At 37.4% G+C, this 22,346-nt stretch overlaps 2 protein-coding genes across 3 annotated transcripts in view; one reads left to right on the top strand and one right to left on the bottom strand.

The window, feature by feature from the left end:
* The first annotated feature begins 4,659 nt into the window (after window positions 1–4,659).
* mrps12 (mitochondrial ribosomal protein S12) lies at window positions 4,660–13,709 on the top strand. The gene is made up of 3 exons (XM_041793400.1): window positions 4,660–4,849; window positions 11,622–11,672; window positions 13,283–13,709. Exons 2-3 carry the CDS (start codon window positions 11,624–11,626, stop codon window positions 13,663–13,665), a joined length of 432 nt encoding a protein of 143 aa, XP_041649334.1. The 5' UTR covers window positions 4,660–4,849; window positions 11,622–11,623; the 3' UTR covers window positions 13,666–13,709.
* LOC121513578 (zinc finger protein 70-like) overlaps window positions 13,690–22,346 on the bottom strand; it is a 23,961-nt gene continuing 15,304 nt past the window's right edge. The window contains exons 9-11 of one of the 2 annotated variants that reach the window (XR_005992221.1): window positions 16,284–16,514; window positions 16,096–16,200; window positions 13,690–13,799 (exon numbers count right to left, since the gene is read on the bottom strand). The gene's annotated coding sequence lies outside the window, so the exon portion shown is untranslated. Of the gene's footprint in view, window positions 13,800–16,095; window positions 16,515–22,346 lie in introns of both variants that reach the window. The other variant, XR_005992220.1, reaches the window with a different exon arrangement.

The raw sequence follows: 22,346 nt of genomic DNA, 5'->3' as shown, positions 1-22,346 counted from the left end.
TTCTTTTTCAAACTTTTTCCCACTTTTTGCCACTTTTATCCCATATTTGCCCTTTTTTACCATTTTTGCCACTTTTCATCCAAATTAGCTACCTTTTGCCATTAAATACCACTTGTTTCTTTTTTCCTACATTTTTGCCACTTTTCACAATTTTTTCGCCATTTTTTTTTCCAATTTTAGCTGCCTTATGCCATTACAAACCACTTGTTTCCTATTTTTTGCCCATTGTAGCCTCTCTTAATTGCTTTTTGCCCTTTTTAGTCACTCTCCACTCATTTTTTGCCACTTTTGGACCATTTTTTTGCCCTTTTTTCCCCATTTTTTTCACTACTTTTCATCCATTTCAGCTACCTTTTGCTACTAAATACCACTTTCTTCCTGTTCTTCACCCATTTTTCCCACTCTTGACTGCTCTTTGCCCATTTTAGTCACTTTTTACTCATGTTTTTGCCACTTTGGGACCATTTTTGCCACCTGTTGCCTGTTTTTTTGTCACTTCTCACCCATTTTTGCTACTTTCTGGCCCCCACCCCCACTTTACGCATTTTTGCAGCTTTTTCACCATTTTTGTCACCTTCAACTCATTTTTATTGCTACTTTAAGCTGGTTTTGCCGCTTTTCACCACTTAGATTGTGGCTCTTGTAAAGGTAGTTTTCAATAATTTGGCTCTCTGGTTTAAAGTTTGAATCACATCTCAGCTCTCCGTTAGCCTGTCAGCTTGTTCCATCTTAAAGTCGCTGTTTCAAAGTCAGTCCAACTGTTCAGTAACTCAGCATGCACTCATCTCATTTTTTTGCCCCTTTTTTTTTTTTACCATTTTTGCCACTTTTCACCCATTTAAGCAACCTTTTGTCATTAAATACCATCTTTTCCCTATGTTTTCCCCTTCTCACCATTTTGTTGCCCCTTTTTACCCATTTCAGGTACCTTTTGCTACTAAGTACCACTTGTTTCCTATTTTTTGCCCATATTAGTCACTTTCACTCATTTTTTTGCCACTTATGGACCATTTTATGTCACCTAGAACTCATTTTTTGTCACTTCTCATCCATTTTTGTTGCTTTCTGACCATTTTGGCCTCCTTTAACTTATTGTTTTTGTACGTTGGGCTGTTTTTGCTTCCCCTCTTAGATTGTGGCTCTTGCAGAGGTGTTTTTCAACAGTCTGGCTCTTTGACTGAGTAACGCTGCTGTGATGTGAAGTCAGGCTGCATGGCAGGGGTGTCCAAACTATGGCCTGCAGGCCAACTGTGGCCTTTCTCCAACCCCGGGTCTGAACGGCACACAAGCCTCAGATGATGTGGTCTGACTGTGATCACTCAATCAAAGAGTCCTTTAACCCTTTCCTGTTCTGTGGTGTTATTTAAAGGCTGACTCGACCATCTGCTGGTTTATCTGTTTATGAGGACTCTGATAAAACTTGATATCTGATTCAAACCTGACGCTGCAGCGTGGTGCCAAAGATCAGGAGAGAAACCGGTTTCACTTTATCAGTCACGATGAAGAGGTTTGATCAGAACAGACCTGGATCATCGGAGCGGAGGGCTCAGGGCTCAGGGCCGTCCCGCTGGTGAATCATAACGTGTTTGAGGGATCTGTCTCGGACTTGACTCCACCCCTTCCTGGGGCGGCAGTAGCTCGGTCTGGAAGGACTTGGGCTGGGAATCGGAGGGTCGCCGGTTCAAGTCCCGGTCAGACCATATCTGGACTTTGGTCTGGTAGCTGGAGAGGTGCCAGGCCACTTCCTGAACACTGTCGAAGTGCCCTTGAGCAAGGCACTGAACCCCCAACAGCTCACAGCAGCGCTTCACCAAGAGCAGCAGGCCATCACTCTGACATCTCTGCATGGCCATGGGGATCCTGTTTGTGTGTAATTCAGCCTGTGTGTGTGCAGCATGTGTAACAACAGAGTGTACACTAATAAAGGAATTTCTCTCTCTCTCTTCATGCACCATTCTGTGAGTGGGTATATCTGCAGAAGGAATTACCCATAGTTCATAGCATTGTGACGTATGACAGGGATTCCCTGGAGAGGCCGGCTAGCAGTCTGTATTATTATTTTTTCCTGAGTGTGTTTTATAAAACTGCGCTCATCCCGACTGTCAACAAAACACAAACGGCTGAGCGGTTCCAGTTCCTGCCGCTCCGAGCCCTTTCAGCCTTTCAGTCACTGTCCAGGGGTGGTCAGGTAAGTCCACCAGGACTCAGGGTTTAGGGGGGAGACTGGGATTCAGCTAGAGTCCATCTAAGCTCAGACTACATTCCATTTGAACCCAGGGGTGTCAGACTCAGTCCCAGCAGGGGCCGGATTCTGAATCTAGGTCCAACCTGAGGGCCTAACAGGGTCAACATTAAACCAGAAACTGTCAACATCATTTTCACCACTAACAGGAAAAAAAAGAGACCTGACGATTGTGACATTAAAAAAGTCAGAATTAGACATTTAACGTCTCAATCTGAGATAAAAAGACAAACGTGTTTGTTAAAAGGGTCAAAGCATGACCTTAAAATTCAAGAATACGTTTTTAAAAGGCAAAAATATTAAATAGAAATTTGAAATCACAAGTTTTATAGGTCAAAATATGAGTTAAAATTTAAAAAATGCAAGTCAAAATAATCAGTTTAAAAGGTTAAAATCAGATAAAGAAGTCAAAATAATCAGTTTAAAAGGTCAAAATATGATACAAAAACTAAATTCTGAGTTTAAAGGTAAACTTATGAGATAAAAAGCAGAAATGATGAGTTTAAAAGTTAAAAAAAAGAGATAAAAGCCTAAACAATACGTTTTAAAGGTTAAAATATGAGATACGATTTTAAATCATGGGTTTTAAATTTTTAACTGAGTTTTTAAAGGGTAAATATGGGATTAAAAGTCTAGATTAGGAGTTAAAAAGGCCAAAATGTGGTATAAAATTCAAAACCATGAGTTGAAAAGGTCACTTTAAATTTAAAACGTCATCCTAAAAGGTCAAAATATGAAATTAAAAGCCAAAATCAGAAGTTTAAGTTCTAATTTTGAGATGAAAATTAGAAAATTAGATATGAAAACCAAATTAATTTTATTTTCCCACCTTCTTGGCTTTTTCACTCATAATTTTTCCTTTTTCAAATTGGGACTTAAGAATATTTCAAACCAACAGAATTTACATTTTTACACTGGAGGAAAATCTGCAGACCTCATACTGGTGGACCAGTTAGAATTAAAATACGATCTGGTCTGGTGGGCCCGGTAGAACTGGACCATAGGCCAGACTCGGCCCTCGGGCCTTGAGTTTGACACCGCTGCTTTAACCCTTAGTTGAGATAGATTAAAGATGATGGAGGTGTTGAGGCCATTGAGCAGCTTTTTCATCTGTTTTAAATTATTCTGACTGTGTTGATGCCAACAGCTTCATTTAGGAGGGAACTTTGCTTCTGTTGAATTTTGAGATTTTGATATGGAAGCTCTAAAGGGTCAATAATAATCTCTGTAGACGTTTTTACCCACTCAGACTGTTGGTGACCAAAAATGTCCCATTAAAACCACAATAATTCATCCTCCAGCTATCACAGTAAAACCACATGGACCTACGATGTTAGACTTTTATTCTGGACTCTTTGCTTCACATTTACAGGTTTTCCTGTTTGTCACCAAATACCAGACATTTCTACATGAGGGGAATTTACACGCTTTTCCCTGGTTTCCCACAGGGCCACCGCTGATTATTTAGATGAATAAAAAATCAAAGTTGTTGCTGATATTAACATTTTCAAGGCTGGGATTATACAGTATATGAAAAATGTCACTTCTGTTTTTCACATTTCAAACATCAGATTTGTTGCAGTAGTAAAATGGCATTTAAAGGGTTAATTTTCTAGAAAATCAATGTTTGATATTGAGTGTGACGACTAATTTACCTTTAAATATGTAAAATAATTATAACAATAACGTATCTGAGCGTGACGACTAATTTACCTTTAAAAATGTAAAATAATTATAACAATAACGTATAAAAATCAAAGTTGTTGCTCATTTTTAACACAGGCTGTGATAATCCGCTTTTAGGAAATTCTGTTTGCATGTTTTATATAAAAATATTTCATTCTGAGGTTTTAAATATCACAAACGTCTTTGCACCTAAACTGGCATTTAAAGGTTTAAATAAATAAATAAATAAAATATATGGTTTTTTGATCTAGTCTGCTGTTGATTGTCTGATGCAACAAAAGGAGAAAAAGCTTAAAATGTCGGGGTTTTTTATTGCTATTTATGTATAGCGTCTCTTTGTTCTCATAAAAACCCTGAAAGAAACAATTTATTAAAAAAAATCTTAAAGTTAAAATAATAGGAATGTATAAAATATTTGCTCAGTATTAGTACATTCAAGATGATCCAATTAGCATTTAATATGAATTTTGAATTTCCTTCAGGATGAATAAAGTTTCTCTACAGAAAAGTATTTTTTTTTTTAACATCATAAAACATCAGGATTTTATCACTTAACCCGGCATTGTACGGGTTAAAATCACGGGGAAAAAAAATCAATGTTTGATATTGAAGATCAGGTCTGATCTTGACTGAAATAAAAGAAAATGTTCCTCACTTATAAACCTCATCTGTCTTCACCTCCAGTCCACTGAGTGGCGCTAAAGCGCCCTTGGTCTGTTAACAATGCTCTATCAAGCACCAACGAAGAAGAAGACACGCGTCTTCATGTTGCTAATGCTAACCCGGGGAGACCTTGAATGATTTCTCAGTCTAAATGAAGTGAACTGTAGTAAATTTACTCAGTGAAGCTTTAGTTTAATCTACCTGGATTAATCCCGGATTATCTGACTGCTGCTGGGTTTTTCTCCGGGACTTTATCCGGTAAGTTTAACGCTCAGAAACCAGAAAACCTCCGTGATCTGTCAGTGAGCTAGCGTTAGCTGTTAGCATGTTTAACTTAGACTGACGTTGATCCGGAGAAATATTCTCTTTATCTGATCTGAGTTACTACAGCTTTAAGAACAGAAACATGAAGAATTTATCCTTTAATATTTAATTATCATTAGCGCCGTTTAATACCAGTGAACACCAGTTTAACACCAGTGAACACCAGTTTAATACCAGTGAACACCAGTTTAATAACGGTGAACACCAGTTTAACACCAGTGAAACCAGTTTAATAACAGTGAAACCAGTTTAATAACAGTGAAACCAGTTTAACACCAGTGAACACCAGTTTAACACCAGTGAACACCAGTTTAACACCAGTGAACACCAGTTTAATAACGGTGAACACCAGTTTAACACCAGTGAAACCAGTTTAATAACAGTGAAACCAGTTTAATAACAGTGAAACCAGTTTAACACCAGTGAACACCAGTTTAACACCAGTGAAACCAGTTTAATAACAGTGAAACCAGTTTAATAACAGTGAAACCAGTTTAACACCAGTGAACACCAGTTTAACACCAGTGAACACCAGTTTAATAACAGTGAAACCAGTTTAACACCAGTGAACACCAGTTTAACACCAGTGAACACCAGTTTAATAACAGTGAAACCAGTTTAATAACAGTGAAACCAGTTTAACACCAGTGAACACCAGTTTAACACCAGTGAACACCAGTTTAATAACAGTGAAACCAGTTTAATAACAGTGAAACCAGTTTAACACCAGTGAACACCAGTTTAACACCAGTGAACACCAGTTTAATAACAGTGAAACCAGTTTAACACCAGTGAACACCAGTTTAATACCAGTGAACACCAGTTTAACACCAGTGAACACCAGTTTAACACCAGTTTAACACCAGTGAACACCAGTTTAACACCAGTGAACACCAGTTTAACACCAGTGAACACCAGTTTAACACCAGTGAACACCAGTTTAACACCAGTGAACACCAGTTTAATAACAGTGAAACCAGTTTAATAACAGTGAAACCAGTTTAATAACAGTGAACACCAGTTAAATAACAGTGAACACCAGTTTAACACCAGTGAACACCAGTTTAACACCAGTGAACACCAGTTTAATAACAGTGAAACCAGTTTAACACCAGTGAACACCAGTTTAACACCAGTGAACACCAGTTTAATAACAGTGAAACCAGTTTAATAACAGTGAAACCAGTTTAACACCAGTGAACACCAGTTTAACACCAGTGAACACCAGTTTAATAACAGTGAAACCAGTTTAATAACAGTGAAACCAGTTTAACACCAGTGAACACCAGTTTAACACCAGTGAACACCAGTTTAATAACAGTGAAACCAGTTTAACACCAGTGAACACCAGTTTAATACCAGTGAACACCAGTTTAACACCAGTGAACACCAGTTTAATACCAGTGAACACCAGTTTAACACCAGTGAACACCAGTTTAATACCAGTGAACACCAGTTTAACACCAGTGAACACCAGTTTAATACCAGTGAACACCAGTTTAACACCAGTGAACACCAGTTTAACACCAGTTTAACACCAGTGAACACCAGTTTAATACCAGTGAACACCAGTTTAACACCAGTGAACACCAGTTTAACACCAGTGAACACCAGTTTAACACCAGTGAACACCAGTTTAACACCAGTGAACACCAGTTTAATAACAGTGAAACCAGTTTAATAACAGTGAAACCAGTTTAATAACAGTGAACACCAGTTAAATAACAGTGAACACCAGTTTAACACCAGTGAACACCAGTTTAACACCAGTGAACACCAGTTTAATAACAGTGAACACCAGTTTAACACCAGTGAAACCAGTTTAACACCAGTGAAACCAGTTTAATAACAGTGAACACCAGTTTAACACCAGTGAACACCAGTTTAACACCAGTGAAACCAGTTTAATAACAGTGAACACCAGTTTAACACCAGTGAACACCAGTTTAACACCAGTGAAACCAGTTTAATAACAGTGAAACCAGTTTAATAACAATGAACACCAGTTTAACACCAGTGAAACCAGTTTAATAACAGTGAAACCAGTTTAATAACAGTGAACACCAGTTTAATACCAGTGAACACCAGTTTAACACCAGTGAACACCAGTTTAATACCAGTGAACACCAGTTTAACACCAGTGAACACCAGTTTAACACCAGTGAACACCAGTTTAATAACAGTGAACACCAGTTTAACACCAGTGAACACCAGTTTAACACCAGTGAACACCAGTTTAACACCAGTGAACACCAGTTTAACACCAGTCTAACACCAGTTTAATAACAGTGAACACCAGTTTAACACCAGTCTAACACCAGTTTAATAACAGTGAACACCAGTTTAATACCAGTGAACACCAGTTTAACACCAGTGAACACCAGTTTAACACCAGTGAACACCAGTTTAATACCAGTGAACACCAGTTTAATACCAGTGAACACCAGTTTAACACCAGTGAACACCAGTTTAACACCAGTGAACACCAGTTTAACACCAGTCTAACACCAGTTTAATAACAGTGAACACCAGTTTAATAACAGTGAACACCAGTTTAACACCAGTGAACACCAGTTTAACACCAGTGAACACCAGTTTAACACCAGTGAACACCAGTTTAATAACAGTGAACACCAGTTTAATAACAGTGAACACCAGTTTAACACCAGTGAACACCAGTTTAACACCAGTGAACACCAGTTTAATAACAGTGAACACCAGTTTAATAACAGTGAACACCAGTTTAATAACAGTGAACACCAGTTTAATAACAGTGCACACCAGTTTAATAACAGTGAACACCAGTTTAACACCAGTCTAACACCAGTTTAATAACAGTGAACACCAGTTTAATAACAGTGAACACCAGTTTAATAACAGTGAACACCAGTTTAATAACAGTGAACACCAGTTTAACACCAGTTTAATAACAGTGAACACCAGTTTAACACCAGTTTAATAACAGTGAACACCAGTTTAACACCAGTCTAACACCAGTTTAATAACAGTGAACACCAGTTTAACACCAGTCTAACACCAGTTTAATAACAGTGAACACCAGTTTAACACCAGTCTAACACCAGTTTAATAACAGTGAACACCAGTTTAACACCAATTTAACACCAGTTTAATAACAGTGAACACCAGTTTAACACCAGTGAACACCAGTTTAATAACAGTGAACACCAGTTTAACACCAATGAACACCAGTTTAATAACAGTGAACACCAGTTTAACACCAATGAACACCAGTTTAATAACAGTGAACACCAGTTTAATAACAGTGAACACCAGTTTAACACCAATGAACACCAGTTTAATAACAGTGAACACCAGTTTAACACCAATGAACACCAGTTTAATAACAGTGAACACCAGTTTAATAACAGTGAACACCAGTTTAATAACAGTGAACACCAGTTTAACACCAGTCTAACACCAGTTTAATAACAGTGAACACCAGTTTAACACCAGTCTAACACCAGTTTAATAACAGTGAACACCAGTTTAACACCAGTCTAACACCAGTTTAATAACAGTGAACACCAGTTTAACACCAGTCTAACACCAGTTTAATAACAGTGAACGCCAGTTTAATAACAGTGAACACCAGTTTAATAACTGTGAACACCAGTTTAACACCAGTGAACACCAGTTTAATAACAGTGAACACCAGTTTAACACCAATGAACACCAGTTTAATAACAGTGAACACCAGTTTAATAACAGTGAACACCAGTTTAATAACGGTGAACACCAGTTTAACACCAGTGAACACCAGTTTAATAACAGTGAACACCAGTTTAACACCAGTGAACACCAGTTTAATAACAGTGAACACCAGTTTAACACCAGTGAACACCAGTTTAATAACAGTGAACACCAGTTTAATACCAGTGAACACCAGTTTAATAACAGTGAACACCAGTTTAACACCAATGAACACCAGTTTAATAACAGTGAACACCAGTTTAATAACAGTGAACACCAGTTTAACACCAGTGAACACCAGTTTAACACCAGTGAACACCAGTTTAATAACAGTGAACACCAGTTTAATAACGGTGAACACCAGTTTAACACCAGTGAACACCAGTTTAATAACAGTGAACACCAGTTTAACACCAGTGAACACCAGTTTAACACCAGTGAACACCAGTTTAATAACAGTGAACACCAGTTTAACACCAGTGAACACCAGTTTAACACCAGTGAACACCAGTTTAATAACAGTGAACACCAGTTTAATAACGGTGAACACCAGTTTAATAACAGTGAACACCAGTTTAACACCAGTGAACACCAGTTTAATAACGGTGAACACCAGTTTAACACCGGTGAACACCAGTTTAACACCAGTGAACACCAGTTTAATAACAGTGAACACCAGTTTAACACCAGTGAACACCAGTTTAACACCAGTGAACACCAGTTTAATAACAGTGAACACCAGTTTAATAACGGTGAACACCAGTTTAATAACGGTGAACACCAGTTTAACACCAGTGAACACCAGTTTAACACCAGTGAACACCAGTTTAATAACGGTGAACACCAGTTTAATAACAGTGAACACCAGTTTAATAACGGTGAACACCAGTTTAATAACGGTGAACACCAGTTTAACACCAGTGAACACCAGTTTAACACCAGTGAACACCAGTTTAATAACGGTGAACACCAGTTTAATAACGGTGAACACCAGTTTAATAACGGTGAACACCAGTTTAACACCAGCGAACACCAGTTTAATAACAGTGAAACCAGTTTAATAACAGTGAAACCAGTTTAATAACAGTGAACACCAGTTTAACACCAGTGAACACCAGTTTAATAACGGTGAACACCAGTTTAATAACGGTGAACACCAGTTTAATAACGGTGAACACCAGTTTAACACCAGCGAACACCAGTTTAATAACAGTGAAACCAGTTTAATAACAGTGAAACCAGTTTAATAACAGTGAACACCAGTTTAACACCAGTGAACACCAGTTTAATAACAGTGAACACCAGTTTAATAACGGTGAACACCAGTTTAATAACGGTGAACACCAGTTTAACACCAGCGAACACCAGTTTAATAACAGTGAAACCAGTTTAATAACAGTGAAACCAGTTTAATAACGGTGAACACCAGTTTAACACCGGTGAACACCAGTTTAATACCAGTGAAACCAGTTTAATAACAGTGAAACCAGTTTAATAACAGTGAAACCAGTTTAATACCAGTGAAACCAGTTTAATACCAGTGAAACCAGTTTAATAACAGTGAAACCAGTTTAATAACAGTGAACACCAGTTTAACACCAGTGAAACCAGTTTAATAACAGTGAAACCAGTTTAATAACAGTGAACACCAGTTTAACACCAGTGAAACCAGTTTAATACCAGTGAAACCAGTTTAATAACAGTGAAACCAGTTTAATAACAGTGAAACCAGTTTAATAACAGTGAAACCAGTTTAATAACAGTGAACACCAGTTTAACACCAGTGAAACCAGTTTAATAACAGTGAAACCAGTTTAATAACAGTGAAACCAGTTTAATAACAGTGAAACCAGTTTAATAACAGTGAAACCAGTTTAACACCAGTGAAACCAGTTTAATAACAGTGAAACCAGTTTAATAACAGTGAACACCAGTTTAACACCAGTGAAACCAGTTTAATAACAGTGAAACCAGTTTAATAACAGTGAAACCAGTTTAATAACAGTGAAACCAGTTTAATAACAGTGAAACCAGTTTAATAACAGTGAACACCAGTTTAATACCAGTGAAACCAGTTTAATACCAGTGAAACCAGTTTAATAACAGTGAAACCAGTTTAATAACAGTGAAACCAGTTTAATAACAGTGAAACCAGTTTAATAACAGTGAAACCAGTTTAATAACAGTGAAACCAGTTTAATAACAGTGAAACCAGTTTAATAACAGTGAAACCAGTTTAATAACAGTGAAACCAGTTTAATAACAGTGAACACCAGTTTAACACCAGTGAAACCAGTTTAATACCAGTGAAACCAGTTTAATAACAGTGAAACCAGTTTAATAACAGTGAAACCAGTTTAATAACAGTGAAACCAGTTTAATAACAGTGAAACCAGTTTAATAACAGTGAAACCAGTTTAATAACAGTGAAACCAGTTTAATAACAGTGAAACCAGTTTAATAACAGTGAACACCAGTTTAATACCAGTGAAACCAGTTTAATACCAGTGAAACCAGTTTAATAACAGTGAAACCAGTTTAATAACAGTGAAACCAGTTTAATAACAGGGAAACCAGTTTAATAACAGTGAAACCAGTTTAATAACAGTGAAACCAGTTTAATAACAGTGAAACCAGTTTAATAACAGGGAAACCAGTTTAATAACAGTGAAACCAGTTTAATAACAGTCAAACCAGTTTAATAACAGTGAAACCAGTTTAATAACAGTGAACACCAGTTTAATAACAGTGAACACCAGTTTAATAACAGTGAAACCAGTTTAATAACAGTGAAACCAGTTTAATAACAGTGAAACCAGTTTAATAACAGTGAAACCAGTTTAATAACAGGGAAACCAGTTTAATAACAGTGAAACCAGTTTAATAACAGTGAAACCAGTTTAATAACAGTGAAACCAGTTTAATACCAGTGAAACCAGTTTAATACCAGTGAAACCAGTTTAACAGACTGATCTAATCTTTGTTGTGTTTTCAGGAATGTCTTCTTTGTGGAGTCTCAGACCGCTGCTAACGTCTCTGTTAGAAGGTCAGTGAACACACCTGAGTGTCCAGGCTAAGTGTCTGTTTTCTTAGTAATTAGCGACATAATTAAATCAAAGGTGACTAAAGCAGTGATCCTCAACGCCCATTTAAACTGTCTTTTGCAATTAAATGACACTTTCTGCCCATTTTCCCAGTTTAGTCACTTCTCACTCATTTTTGCTGCTTTGAGACCATTGTTGCCACCTGTAACTCAGTTTTTTAAACTGAGTTTTTCAACATGCCCCCTACAAAAACATGCTCCCTACAAAAACATGCTCCCTACAAAAACATGCTCCCTACAAAAACATGCCCCCTACAAAAACATGCTCCCTGCAAAAACATGCCCCCTACAAAATACACCCACTTGTGCTATTAGCTTAGCTTTGTTAGGTTCAGCATTTTCATTTCCACTGGTCTCAGACCGCTGCTAACGTCTCTGTTAGAAGGTCAGTGAACACACCTGAGTGTAGGCTAAGTGTCTGTATTTTAATAATTAGCTTCCTGGGGCTAGGTTTAGCATTTCAATTCCACTGGTTAGGGTTAGAGGTCATTTATTGTACGGATCGATGGAGCGTGGTTTGTAGCGGCTGCGGCTGCAGCTAGACCCTTCTCCAGTTTTGGTCACTTCTCACCCATTTTTGACACTTTCTGCCCTTTTATGCTCCTTTTTCTTCTCATTTTTGCCACTTTTAGCCCATTTTTACCTTTAACCTATCTTAATCGCCACTTTTCACCTCTTAGATTGTAGCTCTTGTAAATGCATTTTTCAACAGTTTGGCTCTTTGGTTGAGAAACACTGGACTAAATGAATCAGGCAACAGACTGAAATCTGCATAAAATAGAGTAAATACAACACTGCTCCTCCCCTAAAAATGTCCAGCGCTGTGAAATATTGCAAGTAAATTTAATTTAATTGCAGTAAAAATGTTGCTCACAAATGGGGAAATTACGTTTCAAAAATCCATTAAAATGCAGAGATATCTGTAGAAAAGACTCAACATTTGTTGCTTGTCTCACCGGTTAAGGGGGCCCTGGGTAAATTCTTTCTGGGGGCCCAAAATCCCTAGCTACGCCCCTGTCCAGACTGCAGGTAAAACCTCACTGAGCATGTGCAGAAGGTTCTGAGGTAGTTTTGATTAAAAAGATGTGATGATAATGAAAGAAGCTCATTCTAGGCTGTGAGTGCAGAGAAAGTGTAGAGCTGAGAGTCCTCCCTCAGTGAAACAAAGACGGACAGAGCTGAGGAAATCAGGAAGACAGCAACACCTTCAAAAGGTCAGGGGTCATGTTCTGGATTATATCCTCATAACAGGTCCTGAATCAGACTTGTTAAGTGTTTTTCCCCCCGTCCTGTCCTCTCTCTGTTGACTCCACTGACTGTAATGAAAGTTAGATATTTTTACAGTTTGTTCTTCCTTGTACCGGCTTTAGGAGGGTTCGGATCAGCAGAGTGAGACTCAGTCTTGCTGGTGTTGTCAGATCGTTGTTTTTCTTCACTCTCTGGTCAGCAGCTGAGGTTGATGGTTCCTGTGTCATTAATCAGATAAACACACATGAAAAATGAACATACATTTTTCACAGCAAACTTTTAATGAAACCCTTCCTCCTCTGCAGCCTCCCAGCATGCCTCAGCGTGGACGCCCCCCCTCCTCTCCAGGACCATGGCCACCCTGAACCAGATGCACCGGCAGGGGAAGCCCAAACCGCTCCCTAAAACCCTGGGCGCCACGTTCGGCCGCCCCCAGCTGAAAGCGGTCGTCCTGAAGACCATGATCAGAAAACCGAAGAAGCCCAACTCTGCAAACAGGAAGTGCGCCAGAGTGCGTCTGTCTAATGGGAAGGAAGCGGTGGCGTTCATCCCCGGGGAGGGACACAACCTGCAGGAGCACAACGTGGTGCTGGTGAAGGGCGGGAGGACGCAGGACCTGCCCGGGGTCAAACTCAAAATAGTGCGAGGGAAATATGACTGTGCCCACGTGGTGAAGAAGAAACAGTAGCCTGAACCAGGATGAGTGTGTGTTTAATAAACCTGTTGCTGTCACCACTGAGTCAGAGTGAGCCTGATTTCATCAGAGTTTTAGTCTGGTCTGTAGGATGAGGCGGGTGTCCTTCATCTCTGATCCCTTCTGCTCTAAAAAAAAAAAACAAAACAAGGCAGCATAACCATGAATTTGTTCCAAAAAGTCACCCACAAACTGATTTATCACTCACTGTGCTTAGAGAAACTACATTTGGTTAACCCCCTGGTTCCCCTTGAGCCTAAAATGCACACACTGTAGTTGTTTTTTGAAATAGCTCTGCCCTCTTTCACAATTAGTATTATGGTGTATTGTATTTTTAGTTCTTTTTTGCACAATTTTCAAAATTCTGTCCCTGCCACAACAATCAGCCCAACGTAAATAAACCGTTTTTTATAGTGTTGATATCCCTGCTGTGTAAAAGTCCCCATTGAAACCCATTCAAATCACTTCTTTAGATCCATACGCCATTAAGGCATGCATCATGCATGTTCTGGTTCCTGGGCTTCATTTGAGAGTTGGGGCTTTACATTTGCACCTGGACCATTTTTTTACCCTGTGATGTCACTTTTACCATATATGGGCGAGGGCAGGAAGTACATGTTTGTTCCACCAGATTTCAGTGTTCTACTGCCCTCTGCTCCCCTTCTCACTAACTCTCTGAGGTTTGTTTGAGTGCAGACCAATGACATATGCCAGGCTGCAATAATCAGAAAATAAGTTCTCTCATTTCATGTAGTAACCTGCAAAAATCTTTTTTGTGTATTTTGCATCTAAAAGTGCAGTGACATCATCAGTGAAACATGGCAAGGGTTAAAAAATTAAAATGAATAAGTATTTGACATTTATGGTTAGGGCTGACCTCAAATGAGAAAAACATAATTCAATAACAGTAAAACAATTTTGAAATGATATTTATAACATGATTTAAAGGTGTGCATTTATGCACAGAAGGGTGAAAAACGTGAGTATTTTAGAATAACTGACCTCACAGAAAAACTAATAATGCATTTTAATCAGTGATGCTACTAATCAATGACGTATGCCAGGCTGCAATCATCCATAAATAAGTTATTCACTTTCAGTGTAGTATCTTGAAAAAATCAATTTGTGTTTTTTTTCATCAACAAAAGTTGTTTGTTGTTTCCATTACAAACATGGCATTTAAAGGGTTAAAAGATATGAAAACTATTGCGTATTTGGTATTTTTGTTAATGGCACAAGTTGACCAAACAAGGAAAAAAATTAATTAAAAATAAATGAATTTATCTTGTTTATTTACAGTAATAACCAGACACCAGAGGGTTAAATTCAACAAGAGTGATTAAAAAAAACAATGATCAAGATTCAGTTTCTAAGCAGAATGCATCATTAAACTGAGTCTTAAACCCGTTAAGTTTTCTCTAAATCCTCAGGTAAATGTAAACTCTATCTGGATTATGTGTTGTCATGACAACAGTCAGTAGAAAATTATTATCAGTGGAGGTCAGAAATGTCAGTTTGAGTTTCAGTGGAGCATTTTTGGCTCTGAACAGCTCGAGTGTCACTAACAGAGTATTTCAGACTGAGTGGAAATAAGATCAAATAAAAATACTCCATCAGGGGGGTCAAACTCGAGGCCCAGGGGCCAAATCTGGTCTGCATGATTTTATCTTATTTTTATTAGAACTGGCCCACCTGTGCGAGGTCTGCAGACTCCCTCCAGTATAAAAACGTAAACTCAGGTTTGATGATTTAAAATATCCTCATGAAGTCAGAAGAATTTAAAAAAGGGGTTAAAATAATTCAACAGCAAGTCAGAAATGTAGGAAAAGAAAGGAATTAGTGTTTTAATTTCATATTTCCAATTTTGCATCTCACATTTACAACAACCATGTAATAACTTTGTATTTATATTTCATATTTTACCTTTTAGATTAAAAATGTCAACATTTAAGTCATATTTTAACCCTTTAAACTCCTGATTTTGAATTTTATCTCACATTTTGACCTTTTCAACTCCTAACTTTGACTTTTAGACAAACAATTGAAAGTTTAAACTCAGATTTACACCGTTAAAGTCTGAATTAAACATCAAATTTTGATCTTTACAACTCATGATTTCGAGCAGTATCATATTATTTTCACTTTTAAAGTCTTGATTTTGAATTTTATCTGATTTGATTTTTGAAACTCATGATTTTGACTTTCTGTCTCATATATTTGCTTTTTAAACTGATACATTTTAACTTTCTCAGATTTTGAGCCTTAAATTTTTCATTTTGACTTTTTAAAATCTCAAAATCATTTTTGAGAGAAGTTTTTGACTTTTAGACTAACATGTAAAATGTAAACTCATGACCTTTAAATCCCATGATTTCAGCTTGCTGTCTCATATTTTTGCTTTTTAAACTAATAAATGTGACTTACCAGCTTAGATGTTGTGCCTTGGAACCTGACATTTTGACTTCTCTTTTTTTCAGTTCAGTTTTTTCCTTTCCATAATTCATCACAGCTGAAGGGTAAATGTTGACCCTGTTAAAATTCATCAGTGAACATGAACACAGCCAGAATATCAACAAATGAAGGATGAAACGTGTAAAATGCCTAAACCTTACCTTGAGGCAGTAGTTCTCAGCCCTTTTAATCCCAGGACCCCCGAAATAAAGGTGCCAGAGACCGGGGACCCCCACTGTACCTGAAGGTGGTCGAACATCCATGAACATTTAAGAACAGTCGTGCGGAGACAGGGCCGTCCTTAAGGGGGGATAAAGGGGGAGGTTTCTAGGATCCAGCCAAACTGGAGGCCCATGGAGGTCAGCAAAACCATGGTCTATTGGAAAGTCAAGCTTAAAATGAAATAACTTTTGTTAAAAACACATTTTAAATGGGTTAAAAAATTGCTTAGATTAGTGAATAATGGCAAAAAATGGTGGAAAAGGTGTTGAAATTGGATTTTTAAAGAAAATAAATGGGTTAAAAGCAGCAAAAATTTGATAAAAGTGGCTAAAAAATAACAAAAAAATGGATTAAACTTGCAAGAATGGGTACAAAAAGTGGTAAAAGTGGATTAAAAAGTGGCTGAAATGGCTTTAAAGTGCAAAAAAAGGGGAAATTAGGTGGACGGGGATGAAAATTAATATAAACTGGCAAAAATGGGACAACTGTGGTTAAAATAGGCAAAAGGAGTGTAAAAAGTAGTTAAAAGTGGAAATGATGAGGCAACAATAGGCAGAAAGTGGCAAGAATTGGTTGAGAAATGACAAAAAGGCAAAAAAAAGTGGTGGAAAGGGTTTAAAATAGACAAAAATGGGTTTTAAGTGACAAAAATGAACTAAAATTGGCAAACTTGGTGTTATAAAATGATGAAAAAGGCTTAAAATTAGGTAAAATTGGTTTAAAGTGGCCACAGAGTGATTTTAAAAATTTTTTTTAGTTTTTTTAAGGCACCTGGAGACCCCCACTCAGTGTCCAGCAACTCCCAATGGGGTCCCGACCCCAAGGTTGAGAACCACTGCCTTGAGGTAAATTCAAGTTTCCAGTATTTTCTTTTTTATTGGGTTAATTTTAGGTGTAATGATCTTAAACATGCCCCTAATCTAACATGCTGGTATTCATAATCCCCAAACATCCACATTAGTAGTTAGGACTTAAACATGCTGGTATTACTTTGTGTAATCTTGAGTTTCTGTCAGTCTGTACAATATTGTTAAAATCTGCTCCAAAATAATCAGAGTCCAGCAGAAAGATCTGCGCTCTTTGTGGGAGACAGAGGTGATCAGAAAAGCTTAAGGAATCATTTCCCAACATGACCACATCCTGTGCTCTGAGTTTACTTTAATGCTCTCAGGCCGCCGCTTTATCGCGCCCTGTAGGAGAACAAACCGTTATTCTAAGTCCTACATTACCTCTGCCATCAGGCTGTTAAACCTTGATGGTAGTCTCATGGACTGATAGCTTTGTATTATTGTGTTCTTACTTGTTTGGCGCTGAACCACATGGTGGTTAAAACTGTGTGCTTATGCTGGTGGCTCGTTCGTACATTCAATGAATGTAAACTTATGATGTAAAATGTGCGTTATAATCTGCCTGACCCTGAGTGTGTCGTTACTAAAAGGGTCACCTGAGGGTCCATGTGTCGGTGAGCATCTCTGTCATGTACTGACTTTTATTTATTATTGTCTCTGTTTGCTGTCTGTGGTTTGATGTATGGTCTGGGTAGACTGCAAAAACTAAATTGCCCTTTGGGAGAAATAAAGATGTCTGAATCTGAATTTTGTTCTTTTTTAAACATTTTTTTAGGTGGAAGCTTAATATCTCTTAGTTTCCAGCTTCCTGCTCTTCATTCACATGTTCCTGTCATTTTAGGCATTTTTAACCATGCAAAAATAAAACAAACTAAACAGTACTTAGAAAAATTCACCTAAAAAAAGAAAATGAAGATATCTTCCTTGTGCATTTAAAAAAACAATGAAGTTGAAATGATTGTAAAGTGTTTTAAACAGAAAGGTAAAGTTATAATATCCCTTTAAACAACTGCAGTGTTCAAAACATGAACTATTTCAGACTCAGTGAGGAAACGTTTAGTTAGTTTGTCTCTTTAATGAGCGGCTCATCAGACAGTCTGGGTGTTTCCAGGTAATAAATAAACATACAGGTGTGTGTGTGCAGAATAAACACAGGTCAGACAGTCTTTAAAGCAGTGAAACTCAACATGAGGCTCTTTATGTCTTCATTTCAATTATTATTCCCCAGAAAACCTTCAAATGTAACCTTTGACCTCAGTAATTATTCATTAATCAGTTTGTTTCCTACACGTATGCAGTAGGTTTTAACGGTCAGACTGAGTCAACCTTTATTTTTTTCTGTATATTTCCATTTCCCTTATTTGCAATTTTTGCCCCATTTTGACAGTTTTGCCACCTTTAATCCATTTCTGCTGCTTTTAGCCCATTTTTACCACTTCTTAAAGCCACTTTTTGACCATTTTTGCTACTTTTATCCCGTTTTTGCATAAGTTTTATCCTGCTTTTTTTTGCATTTTCCCCCTTATTGTCACTCCTTTCCCATTTCCACCTTTTTTGCCCATTTTAGTCACTTTTCACTCATTTTTTGCTGCTTTTGACCACCTGTTACTCATTTTACACAGCTGTGCAGATAAAGTAGCTTATGTAGCTGCTCTGTGGGCTTAGCTTTAGCCATGTAACAACTTCATAGCTAAATAGATAAAAAGCTTATCTTTAGCTACATTAGCTAAGTTAGAAATGTATAGATACATAAAGAAGCTTAGCTTGAGCTTCTTTAGCTATGTAACAACTTAAAGTAGCTAATGTCGCTACACAGATAAAGTAGCTTATACAGCTGTGCAGGTAAAGTAGCTTATGTAGCTGCTTTGTGGGCTTAGCTTTAGCTATATTAGCTAAGTTAGAACTTTATAGATACATAGATAAAGAAGCTTAGCTTGGCTACTTTAGCTATGTAACAATTTAAAGTAGCTAATGTAGCTACAAAGACAAAGTAGCTTGCAAAGCTATGCAGAAAAAGTAGCTTATGTAGCCACTTTGTGAGCTTAGCTTTAGCTCTGTTAGCTACATAACAGCTTTATGTAGCTAACGGAGCTATGCAGACAAGTAGCTTTTGTAGTTGCTTTGTGGGCTTAGCTTTAGCTAGATTAGCTATGTAACAACTTTATCTCCATAGGAAATGAAGCAACACAGACAAAGTAGCTCACAAAGCTACGTGGATAAAGTTTCCTACAGAGCTACACAGATAAAGTAGCTAATGGAAGTAAGCAGTAGCTTATCTGCTTATCAGCTGCCTTTTGCTATTAAATGCCACTTTTCTCCCATTTGCCCAGCTTTTTACAGCTTTTCTGCCCTTTTTTTTCACTTTTCACTCATTTCTTGCCGCTTTTTGACCACCTGTAACTCAACTTTTGTGACTTTTCACCTATTTTCGTCCATTGTAAGCCTATTTTGCCATTTTTTTGGTTGCCTTTTGACCAGTTTTGCCCCCTTTCATTTATTTTTTTGCCACTTTTCACCTCTTAGATTGTGGCTCTTGCAAAGACATTTTTCAACAATTTGGCTCTTTGGTTGAGTGACACTGCTTTAAAGGAACAATACATAGAATTTTCACACTATAAAGTCGACATTAATTAAAAAATGACTACTCCTATGTTATATATATATATTTAGATGAGTTCCTACATAAGCTTAAATATTTCCAACAGTTTACAAAAACAGAGAAATCCATCATTTATAGAGTTTAACAGGAAGTGTCCTGTCCTGGTATCTGGCCTACAGAGCCCCTGTAATGTTTATGGATGTTCTGTCAGAGTCTGCTACATCGTGAAAACTGAAGAGCTACAGGAAACTGCTGTTCTGTTGCTGTACCTCGTTCATGTTTAGTGCTGGACCACCACTACTCTCAGACATCGGCTACAAGTTCAGGCGTCCATCTTTCTCCTGCACCACGAAACATTTCCCAGCTGCAGAGACGTACCGCTCAGGTCTGGATGAACTTCTCATAATAAGGGAGAAAAGCGATAAAAGCGGCTGTGATTACTTGAGCTGCAAGGCCCCCACAAAGCTTTTCCTGTTGCCTGAGGCACAAACTATGCCACTTTTAACTGCTTTTCTCCCCCATTACATGAAATTCATCAGTGAAACAAAAACATTGGCTTACTGGTGAATAAATTCACTGAGTTTAACTGAATCCTCATTTTAACAAAAGAGTCCATAGAGCTGAGCAGTAGATCTCCAACAGTCTTTTTGATCATTTTTACTATCTTTGACTTTAATATCTGCCGTCTATAACTGAATATTGTGGGTTTTTAAAAGGCACTGAACCTCTGCAGGCACTGACGCTGACCTCTGACCTTTGTATGAACAGGAAGTGATGTCAGTAAACGTGTCAAATGTTTGTGTTAAAGCTTCTTTCTAATGTTTTAAAGCATCGATAACAGAGAGGATTCAGGACAGAGAAACATTCAATCAGCTAAAAGACCGCTGCAAAAACACGTTTCTCTCTGGTTCTCCCGTTCACACGTCTGTGATTTCATAACGTCAGCATTTTCAGTTTTATGTGTGTTTATTTTATTGAGTCTGGCTGCAGACCGTAGACCTCTGACAGCCTCTCTGACTGTTCATGAGACGTCTCTGTCTACAGTGTTAGCGGCTTTAACAAACCCTGGCTAATATGAAAAAATCAGCCAATGTAGCTGCTTTGTTAGCTTAGCCTTAGCTACATTAAATACATAACAACTTTATGCTGCTAATGGAGCTATGCAGACAAAGTAGCTTACTAAGCTACGTAGATAAAGTAGCAAATGCAGCTGCTTTGTGGGATTAGCTTTGGCTATGTAACAACTTTATAGCTACATAGATAAAGAAGCTTAGCTTGAGCTACATTAGCTATGTAACAACTTGATCTACATAGCTAACAGAGCTACCTAAGCTGCATTTCATGGAGGATGAGCTTTTTTCCTGTAACCAGACTGTTGACTACTCCTGGGTAATTAATAAAAATCCAGATTAAATCAATAAAACGGCCGTCAGAAATCCAATCCACATCACAGAAGGTTCAAAATTTCACATTTGGCCTGAAATGTGTCAGGATGCTGGTTTAATATAATCTGACTGCAGCACAGATGTCAGGCTCTTCACATCATGCTAACATTTAATGTCAATTTTTAGAAAAGTTTACTGAACGGGATAAAGTGTACTGAATAGTGATTACTTTGGCTTAAACTTTGATTTGTGGGCTTTAAGAGCGATTATTTTAACATTTTTGTTTTTAACTAATAAAACATGATTACTGAAAGAGTATAAAACATGATTGATGAGTGTTTTTTCACAATTTCCACACAAAGATCATTCAAATGAAATGTGCTCCAGGGTATCTCTGCTGTAAAACATTTAAATGAAAAAGCTTTAAGCTTGAAATGGATTAACAGAAAGAGACACTGCACCTTCTATCATCTGGAAATCACATTAATCAATGTTGCAATTCCAATAAAACTGGGATTAACTGTTTAGTTAGTCTTCTTTGAAAAAGTCTTTTATATTCTGCAGCTTTTTGTTTTCTTAACCAGTCGTCGTTTGTCTAAAGAAAATATCTGAACATTAATATTTATTTGAATGTTGAAGAAATGTGTGAGTAAAATAAAATAAAATAGTTCATTTTTAAAAAGGCTATAAATAGTAGAACATGAGAAAATAAACATTTTTGAAGCGGTCTCTTGATTTTTCCAGAGCAGTAAAGCTGGATTCAGACTTCTGTGCTGCAGAAATTTACGTTTGAACCTGACATGCATCCTCTCAAAAACGTCACCGCTCCACGAAACAATGCAGACAGCAGAAACACGCATTAGTCAGCTGTGTAGGGTCACATTTCCTGCATTTAACCCTCAGGCATCACTAGGGACATTTAGTCTCATTTTTTGTAACAAAGTTTCTTTCTAGGCAAATCTTTGAATTCAAATTTCAATTGCTCTAACAGGTCAGGGGAACACTGTGAAACAAATTTACCACCCTTTAAAGTCATTAAGGACAAAAATGTCCACTTCCAAACAACTGCTATAAAAACTTAACAGATTCATATTTTTTCTGCTTTTTTTTTGCATAAATCTCTTAAACACCTTCAGCTGAAACCATAACATTACAGAATGCACGATTATA

The sequence above is a fragment of the Cheilinus undulatus genome, linkage group 8 (genome assembly GCF_018320785.1).
Source record: "Cheilinus undulatus linkage group 8, ASM1832078v1, whole genome shotgun sequence".
Classification (NCBI taxonomy): domain Eukaryota; kingdom Metazoa; phylum Chordata; class Actinopteri; order Labriformes; family Labridae; genus Cheilinus; species Cheilinus undulatus.
This window is presented reverse-complemented; position numbering and strand designations above follow the sequence as displayed.